The 12,468-nt window shown below is 38.7% G+C and overlaps 1 protein-coding gene across 1 annotated transcript in view; it reads right to left on the bottom strand.

Annotated features, from left to right (window-relative positions):
• Positions 1 to 315: 315 nt before the first annotated feature.
• Positions 316 to 12,468, bottom strand: part of LOC146712286 (NLR family CARD domain-containing protein 3-like) — a 32,507-nt gene continuing 20,354 nt past the window's right edge. Inside the window, exons 3-8 of the mRNA XM_085452002.1 lie at positions 8,235 to 8,273; positions 5,777 to 7,571; positions 5,524 to 5,697; positions 3,137 to 3,292; positions 2,013 to 2,059; positions 316 to 1,866 (exon numbers count right to left, since the gene is read on the bottom strand). Of these exons, the coding sequence (XP_085308128.1) occupies positions 1,316 to 1,866; positions 2,013 to 2,059; positions 3,137 to 3,292; positions 5,524 to 5,697; positions 5,777 to 7,571; positions 8,235 to 8,273 (2,762 nt within the window). The 3' untranslated portion in view covers positions 316 to 1,315. The remainder of the gene's footprint in view (positions 1,867 to 2,012; positions 2,060 to 3,136; positions 3,293 to 5,523; positions 5,698 to 5,776; positions 7,572 to 8,234; positions 8,274 to 12,468) is intronic.

Below are 12,468 nucleotides of genomic sequence, written 5' to 3'. Positions count from 1 at the left end.
GGGCTGTGGCTCCCCACACTCCCTAGCAGATCATTACATGGAGAAACCTTTGGAATGCAAGCATGCTGATCCACACAGGTATGCACACAGGTGTGCACACATGGGTGTTCACAGACGCGGACTACAGCTTTCTTGGCTGCTGCCTCAAAGCACACTGTGCGCTGTCTATCTTGCGTGCTGCACAATATCGTTTATTATTTAGTAACTATTGATATCTATGGCTAGCTAGTTTATTGTGATGGTGCTTTTTTTTCTCTTATTATGTTGCTCTTTGTTGTTTGCTTTCTCTTCTGTTTTTTTTCTCCATACAGGTGACCCAGGAGTTGTTTTTTTTTTTGTTTGTTTGTTTTTTTTCTCTCTTCCCCCCCTTCTCACCGTCTCTTCTCCCCTTTGGTTTTCTTTATCTCCCTCTCTTTCTTTCATTCTTTCCCCCTGTCCTATCCCACAGTTATGTCTGTCCCGTTTGTAGCAACTGAAAATAAAATAAATTCATAATTATAATAAAGGTCAATCAAATGGACCAATATGGCAAGGCCATGATGATCCACTTGGTAAAATAAATCCGCTTGGCATCTTTCTTGGCCTTAAGACAACAATTCTGATGGCTAAAGATCCAAACGGGACAAAAAAAAAGAAGTTCTGTGTGTTTCTCTTCTCTGAGTCTTTACTGAAGAAGTGTTTTAGAACATTTTCCTTAACAATTTCTGACACCCATAGTCTGCCTTAAATACAAAGGGGATGTAGTACATAAAGAAAACTCACAGAGAAACATAATATCGACTCATCGCAATTACATTTAACTTATAACAGTTTTGCACTCCAAATATGTATTTGAAGTTAATGCAATAATATTCTCATAGCAATAGGTGAACAGGAAGTCACATGTTAGAAAGGGTTTTCTACCAGTCTGTTAAAGTCATTTAATGTGCTTTCTCCATCTTCATTCACAGGAGAGCCAAGGTGCACTGATAAGGTCTCCACAGCACAAGCCTGAAGATAGCTGGCAGTAACTAAACGGTTTAAAGTAAACTGAGCTTCAGAGAAACACAACATACTGATATTCACTGTGAAGCTTTGAGTGGAAAAAGACAGAAAAACAACATGTGGATCCTGGAATAATGGGAGCTTCCATCTTTAAAGGACTGAAGAGGAAGAAGTTTACCAGGAATCATTTAGAAGAGTTTCAAACATCAACTGATTGAATCCATGAATCTGAAAATGTGTTTGTGAGTGAAAGAGACAGACATGTACAGACTGAACTATCTGTTCAACAGTCAGAGTGTTTCTCTAACAGGAGACACTCTTTACACTCCACTCAGCACAGGGACACTGAGGAACCATGACAATGATAAAATACACCAAACCCAGGATAAAGAGTTTGAGTGAATGTGGTGTTGAAGGTGTGGAGGTGGATCAGAGTGTCAGAGGAGACTCTGTAGAAGGACAGAGTGCCAGCAGGACAGTCCACATACACTGCTGCTCTGTTAGAGACAGAGGAGGAGGAGGAGGAGGAGGAGGAGGAGATGGATGTTTTTATTCTATTGTGACAGACAGACTGAGGACCACGATCAGAGCAGATCAGACTCCAGGACTGATCATTGTGTCCAAACCAACAGTCATCACTGTTTCCTTTCCTTCTGATTCTTCTGTAACTCACTGATATATCAACATTTCCTCTCCACTCGACCTCCCAGTAACAGCGACCAGTCAGACCATTTCTACACAGCAGCTGTTTCCAGTAATCAAATCTTTCTGGATGATCAGGATATGACTGAACGTTCCACACATGTGTCACCTTCCTGTTGTTGTCAGACAGTTTGAGGTTTGTGTTCACTGTGTTTGTGTCGATTGTGAGTTGACAGGAATCTGATGGAGAGAACAAACACAATCCAGCTGCAGTTATTGATCCATCATCTGTTCATTGATTGACACTGATGATGACTCCTGACATGATGAAGATGGTTGAATGTGTGCTGCTTTGTTTTCATGAATCCCATTAAAAACACACTTACACTTCCTCAGACCTGGTCTCAACCATCGGACTCCAGCAGGCTCCACCCTGAAAGGAGGAGGGGGTCAGAGCAGCACAGTCAGCATGCACACATGGACATTACATGGCTCTCACACACACACTGTTACACACTGATAAAGGAATGTAGCGAGACGCTCTCATCTATCTTCCTCACCAACACCAGATCGCTTGCAAATAAGACCAAGGAGCTACAATCAGATTTACTAAAACCCTCTAGTCTAAGAGTGTTTCCTACATTTTTCACCCTAAATTGTATACATTATTGTATGCTATAATAATAATAATGGATTGCATCTATATAGTGCTTTTTCGAGACCTTTAAAGCGCTTTACAATTCCACTATTCATTCGCTCTCACATTCACACACTGGTGAAGGCAAGCTACAGTTCTAGATACAGATGCCCTGGGGCAGAATGACAGAAGCGAGGCTGCCATATCACGCCATCGGTCCCTCTGGCCATTACCGGTAGGCAGTCGGGTGAAGTGTCTTGCCCAAGGACACAACGACACAAAGGCTGTCCGAACCGGGGCTCGAACCGGCAACCTTCCAATTATAAGACGAACTGCCATATCTTGAGCCACGATCGCTACAATAATATCCTGGGTGGCTGTAGCTCAGGTGGCAGAGCAGGTCAGCCACTAATCAGAAGGTCGGTGGTTCGATCCCAGGCTGCCTCCTGGCTGCATGCCAAATATCCTTGGGCAAGATACTAACCACATGTTTGCCTACTGGTGGTGGTCAGAGGGCCCGGTGGCGCCTGTGTCCGGCAGCCGCGCCTGTGTCAGTGCGCCCCAGCTGTGGCTACAATGTAGCTTGCTATTGCCTGTGTGTGTGAATGATTGAATGTAGTGTAAAGCGCTTTGGGGTCCTTAATGACTAGAAAAGCGCTATACAAATGCAGGCCATTTACCATCCATAATATCGTGATTCTATTGTAAGCAGGACTCTCAAAACATTACTATACTATTGCTAAATAGGTTTACCTCTTTGGAACCTTTAAATGTGTTTCCGTACTATGACAATTACTTCCCAGATCTAATAAATTTACTGAAATACAAAATGCTACCAAGACGAAATGTTTCCAGTGTTTCACACTCTACTACCTCATACTCTCCAGTCTAAGCTGGTTCAGCAGCTTTTCTCCTGAGTCTCCTATGTAATTGTAGCTCAAGTCCAGTTCTCTCAAATGGGTGGGGTGGGAGGTCAGAAATGAAGCCAGAAAATCACAGCCTTCATCTGTCATCAGACAGCCTGAAAGACTGAAGACATGAAAAAAACAAACAGAAAAGAAGGTTTTCCTTTCATATTTTCACCCCCAAAAAACTGTATCTCGGGTAAACAAAGAATCAGTTATAATGGGAACACAACATTCAAATATTTGATACGGCCAGTTTCTATTTACTACCACTTTCCCAGCATTCTGTTACTTTAACGTAACTTCATTCAGATGTATTGTTCCAATCAAGTTTTAAATTAGCGAATATTTTTGGATTATCTCAGTGTCTCAGTCAATACTGAAATTGGTTATTGATTATTGTATCTTTATTTCAGACGTATACAGAAAAACAATATATACAAGTACACATACTTGTGTTTACATGTATAAATACGAATATATATGCAAATACACACATGTATGTGCTCAGACAAAACAAAAAAGAAAATAAATAAAATAAAATAGAGTCTAAATGACATATTACAATGAGTCCGAAATAGAGTAGAAAGAAGTATAACATACTTATTAGTCCCTACCCCATGCTCAACATGCTATTAAATCCCACTGTTCATTGTTACCCCTAATTCCCATCATCACTTACCCCACACAATAAACAAGGAATGAAGGACATGTATTAACATAGCTACAATGATACATACATTTTAGGATAGTTACATTGACAACGGGTGATCAACTTGATCAGTTTCGTATTCTTCCAAAAGCAGTTTTCGAAACATCTTTATGAACTGACTAATGATGGAACATTGCTGTAGATCCACAGCAAAGCTGTTCCACAGTTTTACCCCACAAATGGTAACACAACAGGTTTTAACCTTTGTCTGTGCTTTAAGAGTCTTCAGATTTTTTATTTAATTTTTCCCCTCAATTCATAGTCCCCTTCTCTGTCAAAAAAACCCTCTGTACATTTCCTGGTAAGATATTATATCTGGCTTTCTACATAATTTTTGCAGTTTATATTTTACAAGATCCATAAACTTCAGGATTTTAATTTCAAGAACATAATGTTAGTGTGGTCTCCTGCTTTAGTAATCATCCTGATTGCTTTTTTTTTTTTGAATTTTACATAACGGTTGCAGTGAAGTATTGTATGTATTTCCCCAGATTTCCACACAGTATTCCAAATATGGCAGTATAAGTGTACAGTAAAGTACCTGGAGTGATTTGGAAGGCAAAGGATGTTTAGCTTTACTCATAACAGAGATGCTTCTTCACAGTTTAGCTCTTATGTGAGGTTTTCAGCAGATTTTGTTATCTATTATCACACCCAGAAAATTTGTATGAGAAACTTTCTCTACTTCAACATTATTTATCAACAATTTTGCTCCAGTATCTTTTTATTAATTTCCAAATAACATAAATGTAGTTTTATTCAAATTTAGTGATAACTTGTTTCTGTCAAACCATGTTTTCTGTTGAATCATTTCTTGTGTGACAATTTCCATAAGCTGTTGTGAATTCTCTCCAGCACAAAAAATATTTGTATTATCTGCAAATAAAATAACAGTTTTGGTCCCAATACTGACCCCTGTGGAACTCCACAAACAATGTCCAGGTACTGATTGATATTCACCAACCTTCACAATTGTTGCCTGTCTCTCAAATAACTCCTGACCCACTCTAGCACCACGCCTCTAATGCCATAGTACTCCAGTTTATCAAGTAATATTTCATGATTAATTGTGTCAAAAGCATTTTTTTTAGGTCAATGAAAACACCAACTGTACATTGTCTTTGATCGATATTGTTGGTGATATTTTTAATTAGTTCCATTAATGCCATGGATGTTGATCTGATTGGTCTGAAACCATACTGACTGTACATTATAATTTCATGTTTATCTATGTATATATATATTGTGGTGAGATTTTCTTAATTTTTTTCCCATCACTTTTCCTCAAATTATACAACTTCATTTAAATTAATTTTATACATTTTTAAGATATAATTATCACCATTTCAACATTCTTTCAGATCCCATCAGACATTTCCCTATATGAGAAAAATTAAAAAGTTCAAATTTGTTTTGAAATAAACTAAATCGTGGATTTTGAGTGTTTAAAGTAGCTTGTTATTTTGGGTGCACATTGATTAGTTGTACATAAAAGCCATAATGTTAGAAATATCTGAAATATCACAGAGTGATAACAACAATAGGTTTAAATCACATTATATCATGAATGAGATTTGTATTAGTAGGTAACGCCTCCTTCATAACATAAAAAACAAAATAAAAAAACTGTAATGTCATCTGACCTTAGTGTTTCCAGCTTACAGGGTGGATTTGCCAATTCAGCAAACAGAGCCTTTACTCCTGCATCCTTAAGATCATTGTTACTCAGGTCCAGGTGTCTCAGACTAGATAACTGGAAACTTAGAACTGAGGACAGAGCTTTACAACTTCTCTCTGTGAGGTTACAGCTACTCAATCTATGGAGATAATAAGAGAATTCTTGACAAACAATGATGAAAAGGTTATCTTTTGATTGATGAGTGTATATTTACTTACAGAGCTTTCTTGGAGGCTTTGACCACTGGCAGCAACCTCAGAAGAGCCTCCTCTGAAGCAGAGTATTTCTTCAGGTCAAACACATCCAGATCTTCTTCTGATGACAGTAAGATGAAGACCAGAGCTGACCACTGAGCAGGAGACAGTTTATCTGTGGAGAGGCTTCCTGATCTCAGTGATAGTTGGATCTCCTCTGCTACAGAAATATCTTTAAGCTCATTCAGACAGTGGAAAAGATTGATGCTTTTCTCTGTAGAAAGATTCTCACTGAGCTTCTTCTTCATGTACTGGACTGTTTCCTTACTGGTCTGTGAACAACTTCTGGTCTGTGTCAGCAGACCTTCTAGAAGATCCTGATTGGTCTGCAGTGAAAGACTCAGGAGAAAGCGGAGGAACAAGTCCAGGTGTCCATTTGGACTCTGTAAGGCCTTGTCCACAGCACTCTGGTAGAAGTATTTCTCAGCAGATTCTCTTATTTCAGGCTTCCTCGAGGTTGTTTGTTGTTCTTCAAGCAGATTGAGTCCAGAGTTGATGAAAGTCAGATGAACATGAAGAGCAGCCAGAAACTCCTGAACACTCAGATGGATGAAGCAGAACACCTTGTCCTGATACAGTCCTCTCTCCTCTTTAAAGATCTGTGTGAACACTCCTGAGTACACTGAGGCTGCTCTGATATTGATGCCACACTCTGTCAGGTCTGATTCATAGAAGATCAGGTTTCCTTTCTGCAGCTGATCAAAAGCCAGTTTTCCCAGAGACTCAATCATCCCCCAATACTCTGGACTCCAGTGTGGATCTGTCTCAGCTCCTCCATCATACTTGGCCTTCTTCACTTTGGCCTGAACCACCAGGAAGTGGATGTACATCTCAGTCAGGGTGTTGGGCAGCTGTCCTCCCTCTCTGGTTTCCAGCACATCCTCCAGAACTGTAGCAGTGATCCAGCAGAAGACTGGGATGTGGCACATGATGTGGAGGCTTCGTGATGTCTTGATGTGGGAGATGATCCTGCTGGCCTGCTCCTCATCTCTGAATCTCTTCCTAAGGTACTCCTCCTTCTTTGTTTCGGTGAACCCTCTGACCTCTGTTACCATGTGAACACAGTCAGGAGGGATCTGATTGGCTGCTGCAGGTCGTGTGGTTATCCAGAGGCAAGCAGAGGGAAGCAGTTTCCCCCTGATGAGGTTTATCAGCAGCACATCCACTGAGGTGGACTTTCTAGGGTCAGTTAGGATTGTAGTTTCATGGAAGTCCAGAGGAAGTCGACACTCATCCAGACCATCAAAGATGAACACAACCTGGAAGTCTTCAAAGCTGCAGATTCCTGCTTCTTTGGTTTCAGTAAAGAAGTGATGAACAAGTCCCACCAAGCTGAACTTTTCCTCTTTCAGCACATTCAGCTCTCTGAAAGTGAATGGAAATATGAACTGGATGTCCTGGTTGGCTTTGTCTTCAGCCCAGTCCAGGGTGTATTTCTGTGTTAAGACTGTTTTGCCAATGCCAGCCAACCCCATTGTCAGCACTGTTCTGATTGGTTCATCTCTTCCAGGTGAGGCTTTAAAGATGTCTTCTTGTCTGATTGTTGTTTCTGGTCTGTCTGGTTTCCTGGATGCTGTTTCAATCTGTCTGACCTCATGTTCCTCATTGACCTCTGTAGTCTGTCCCTCTGTGATCCAGAGTTCTGTGTAGATCTGATTCAGAAGGGTTGGGTCTTCTTCTTCTGCAATCCCTTCCAACAAATGCAGGAATCTCTTGTTCAACTTAGCTTTGAGCTCATGCTGACACTTTGTGAGAGCCTCTTATTGAACAAAAATATTAAAAAGTAGATGTCAATAAGACAGAAACAGTCATGTCATTGACTTTCTGCATTAACTGAACATGCACAGGCTATCTGACACGTTTGAAGAATTCTGAAACAGAAGTCAGACTGTATCTATCATGGATGGCTTTACTCTGACACATTTTCAAACATACTGAACTCTTTGATTTTCATATAAACTATGATAAGAACTTTTCTGGAGTCAGCTCATAAGCAGAATAAAAACATCTGAAATACTAGAAATCTAAATTACGACCATTTATACTGTGCATTAAATGATCTCAACAGGGAACGCTAACTTGTCAGAAACTAAATTTTAATTCAGACTGACCCAAGCTCTTTAGAAAGAATAACACTTACAGTCACATATCACTAACACAATGTAATAGTGGGGCATGGGGAGCTAGATTTCTTTCCTTTATTTCTCACCCTGCCAGCATCTCATAGTATCCCCCTCTGACAAGAAATCTAGTCAATAGAAACCTTGTAAAATTTAAATTGATGAAAGCGTGAGAAATAGGACAACAAAACAGAGAAAGCCGCAGTTGGGAAGTACATTTTCATAGGGGCACTAATAGTTCTGGCATGTGTTATATATTGTCAACAATATTACTTCACACTGCTGAAATCTTGAACTCTTACCTTCTTTACCTTGTTTCACCACAACTTGTGAAAATTTACCTGTTGAAGGAAATCTGAAATTATGAAAAGGTCTTTTGTTATATACAGACACACACTGTAAAACCAAATTGTAAAATCAAAGTATTTTACTGCGTATGTTACAGTTTTGTACTGTTTTCCTACAATATCATTAAATTTACATAAATAGAATGTGATTTTATATGTCAAATGTAAAATAACATAAAATCACTGTAAATGTAATAAAACATAATTCTCTTGTTTTTTAAATATATTTTTCTGTACATATGCATATTTAGATTGTTAAAATACTTTCACAAATATTTGTCCATTATTTGAAAGATTGAACTGTTAAATTCAAATGTAAAACTATGGAAAAATATAAAAAAATGATCTAAAATATAATGAGAACAATTAATTATTAAATGAGTATTTGAATTATAATTTTGCTGAAAATGTCATCTAGCTCTTTTTCAATAATTCAGAGGTAAAAAGTGAAAATATAACTAATAGGAATAAAAACTAAAAAAAAACATAAAACCTTGCACGGCCACACTGTGCTAATGATATATTTTAAAAAATAAATGTAGAGGTAGGAATTGCAATTAATATAAATCTCAAAGTATTTACAACATTCCTGAACAGAGATAGGCCTCTGCACCTGGGGTAAGGACACGGTCATGAAAAAAGTGTGACATGCTATTGGATGTTGGGACCAGGGGCGGAGCGTGGGGGTGGCTTACGGGGCTTAAGCCCGGGTTGTTTTGTCAGAAGCCCGGGGTATTTTGGAGTGTAATTTTTTCATAGTTAGATGCCTGGCTGACAACTGTATAAAACAAAAAGTACACACAATATTCGAAGCACATAGTGCACACTGTGGGAATTTACGACTGTGCGTGAATCCCCCCCTGATATTGGTATGATCCAAGCTCAGGCACTAAGCGACTGAGCGAGGGGGCGGGGGGAGCTGCTGCCCGTGAGTGCGCTGTTGGAGAGACGGAGCCAGCCATACTAAGGAGAGCTTAAGTTTGAGCAGGTACCAAAGCAAATCATTCGTACCGTACAAATAATGTAAATATGACGGTGCATCACGAAAGATTGATATGAAACTGATCACTTGACCAATATTATTTTACTTGCTCTTCAAGTGAATCAACAAATGGTGAAATGAAAAGCCGAACAAATGCTATTTTTTTTAGAGTCTTAGCTTACGTGTGTTTATTTCATATTTTCAGTTCTTACCCTCCCCGACTAATTCGGTTTCAGTTATGTACTGAAATATAAGAATGGACATTAGAGGCTTCTTTCAAAGAAAAAACTCAGGTAAATGTTATTTTATATATTATGCTTTGTATGTTGTTCAGTATATTTCTATGCAAAACAAGAGGGATTTCAGTACACAGCAGGATATTCACATTTGTAACCAGATATTTACATACACTTTATGGAGAAAACATAAAACATTTTTACTGTACAACATCAATTTAGAGTAAACTTTTGTTTTAGATAAATATTGAAATATATTTTGAATTAGTTAAATGTCAGAATAAAGAGAGACAGAGCTGTCTATTTTTTATCACTTTCATTAAATTTAGGAGTACATGTACACTAAGTTTATTGTTAATTAATAAGAAAGCTGCAGACGATTCCATTCTGAGCTGAAGAAGCTTCTGATTGGTTAGTAGAGTCCATGTGAGTAAATTGGTGGCACAGCTGTGGATGCATATAAGGCAAAACACAGAGCCTGTTTCTTTGAAATGGGAACATCAAGAGATGTCAACCAAAACACCAGGAACAGAACTGTGGAGCTCCATAAGTGTGGCTCAGTTTGAATACAATTTGGTGCCATTTACAATTAAGAAATACAGACAGTTTCTCTCTTTACTCTTAAAGTTAACAAATATGTTTTTATATTTATCAATCTAAAAAAATAAACATTTAGTCTGATTTGATGTTACAATTAAAAAAGTGTTTGTGTTTTGATCTGAAGAGTTTGTAAATATCTGGTTTCAACTGTATATTTGATGATTGTCAGCACAAAGAGGGAGAGAGAGGAGCAGAGATTGAGATGGAGAATGAGGACAGAACAGAGATGAACAAGAGCAGGTGAGACACACATGTTAGTCAAATGGTTGCTTACTAAAAGTATCACTGTATCATAGGTCCTCATGTATCTCGTACCTAGTGTTTCTTTTTAGGTTTGTTATTTTTCAAATTCTATATTTATTAAGTTATGCGGGCTTGTTTGCACAACAAGGCTAAATAATTATATAAACTTTTCTCAATCTAAATAGTGGACTTTGGTAGAATTAAAAAATAAGTGTAGTGCAGGTCTATGATGATTTTTAGTGCTACTATCATCTAGTTCTGATTGTGGTTATGTCTTGGTTACGTCCTCAGTAATCCTGCTTTTGAACTGTTGTAGTCCTGTTTTAATTCTGGATCAGTTCTGGGTCTGGTTGAATTGGGGTTTAGTCCTCGTGTCTTGATACAGCCCTGGTCTTGTTCTGCCTCGCTGCTTAATTAAAAAACTAGTTTAAGGTGTCCTGCATGTGTGATATATATATTTCCCTATATGAAGTCATTCTTTTTTGAACAAAACTCAAAACAGAGCCTATTAATCTTTCAATCATTTCTACACCCCCCCCCTCAAAAAAAAAAAAAATCCCACATGCATACTACCCTTTAGGGCTAAGCCCCGGGTGTTTCAAATGTCTGGCTCCTCCTCTGGTTGGGACACATAACAACATGAGAAATTTGAACTAACAACCACAAGGTCACGTGTATGGCTTGGAAAGCGCGGAGGAAGAGAGACGTTGGTGAAAGATCATCCATGCACTGCTGCAAGGCAAGTATATCAAACTCAGCTTAGTAGAATTAACTTGGAATTGCTTGACCACTATGGCTCATAGTTTACTGAGACGGTAAAAGGCATGGAATCCCTAGCTATGCAGGCAAAGCACGCCATCCGTCAGTATAAGGTGTAGTTAGACCAGCCGCTAGCTTGCTGGCCAGCAGAGTTGTTGTTTGATAATTTGTTAGCTGCCAGCTTTCTGTGACCGTGTAAACACAGCAGTTGCTACGCGGATAGTTTCTACACCGCTAATACCCGTTAGGGGCCCCACGACAACAGCTGCCACTGATGCATTTGTCTTAATGTGAAATTAAGTATGCAACTTAAGAGTTAATAGGCGACCTGTTCCACTCTAGCTCGTGCGCACCAATATGTGCTGCGTGATGAAGTGAGGGAAATAGAAGTCGCCCACTGTGCTAGCTTTGCCCTGTAAAATGTAATGGACATGTAAAGGATAAGCCAAGTATTTTCTTTTATTTTGTAGAGAGGTGGTAGACCTAAGCAGATGAGGTGAATTATTTGACTACATATAAACGTACATTGCATGCCTGTATTTGGATTTTGGCAGGTTTCATGATTTATAAGGTTTTTTTCTTCCTCTGCAGATTAGTGGTGTGAGTTCTCAAATTTATTCAGTAAGCTGTAAAGGCAAGTATTGTGCTGCATTTAAGGATGTCAAAAGATTACGGCTGTCACAGTTGTGGTGCTTTAATGTAAATGTTTGGGCACCTATGGTCAAAATTTTGGTTCATATGAACAGTTAAGCAAGTGGAAGATGAAATAATTTCCAAATGGCATAAAGTTACAGATGACATTTAATTTTAAATAAAATCATTTTCATATTTTTTTTTTTTAAACAGAAAAAGAAAGGGCCCACAGCAAAAATTTGGACTCCTTGCAGTTGACCGGGGGGCCCAAACTGCATGCCAGTGTATATTGATATACATCAGTTGTAACATTGCAGTTTGTTGTTTGAGTCATGTGTGGACTTGTTTTTTTTGTCCCTTTGTCTCTTGTTCAAATACACAACAGGAAACTCTACTTTGGCAGCCGAGCACTTCATGTTATCTGTGGACCAGGCAATTGTGAATGGCCATATCACTATCTTCAGCGACGCACTTATCCTGATGTTTGGCTCTTACTACTGCATGAACATTTCTTATCCAGTAGCCCAAGCAGCAACCTTGGAATTCTAGCAACGGTAAGGTGGCACCAGTCAATTTTATGCATTAAAACATAAGAATGATGAGACAGTGAAATCTAAAGTTATGCAATCCAAATTAAATCATCAGATCTCCTTTTATTTGCAGCTAAAACACATAAGACTGAGCAATGCGTTTCAGATGGCTGTCTCTGTAATATCCTTGATTCATGCTCGTGTCA

The sequence above is a fragment of the Copadichromis virginalis genome, linkage group LG3 (assembly GCF_057382275.1).
Source record: "Copadichromis virginalis isolate Kocher_CV1m ecotype Utaka linkage group LG3, C_Virginalis_male_GT1.1, whole genome shotgun sequence".
Lineage (NCBI taxonomy): Eukaryota > Metazoa > Chordata > Actinopteri > Cichliformes > Cichlidae > Copadichromis > Copadichromis virginalis.
Note: the sequence above shows the minus strand (reverse complement) of the source record. Positions and strands in the feature narration are given on the sequence as shown.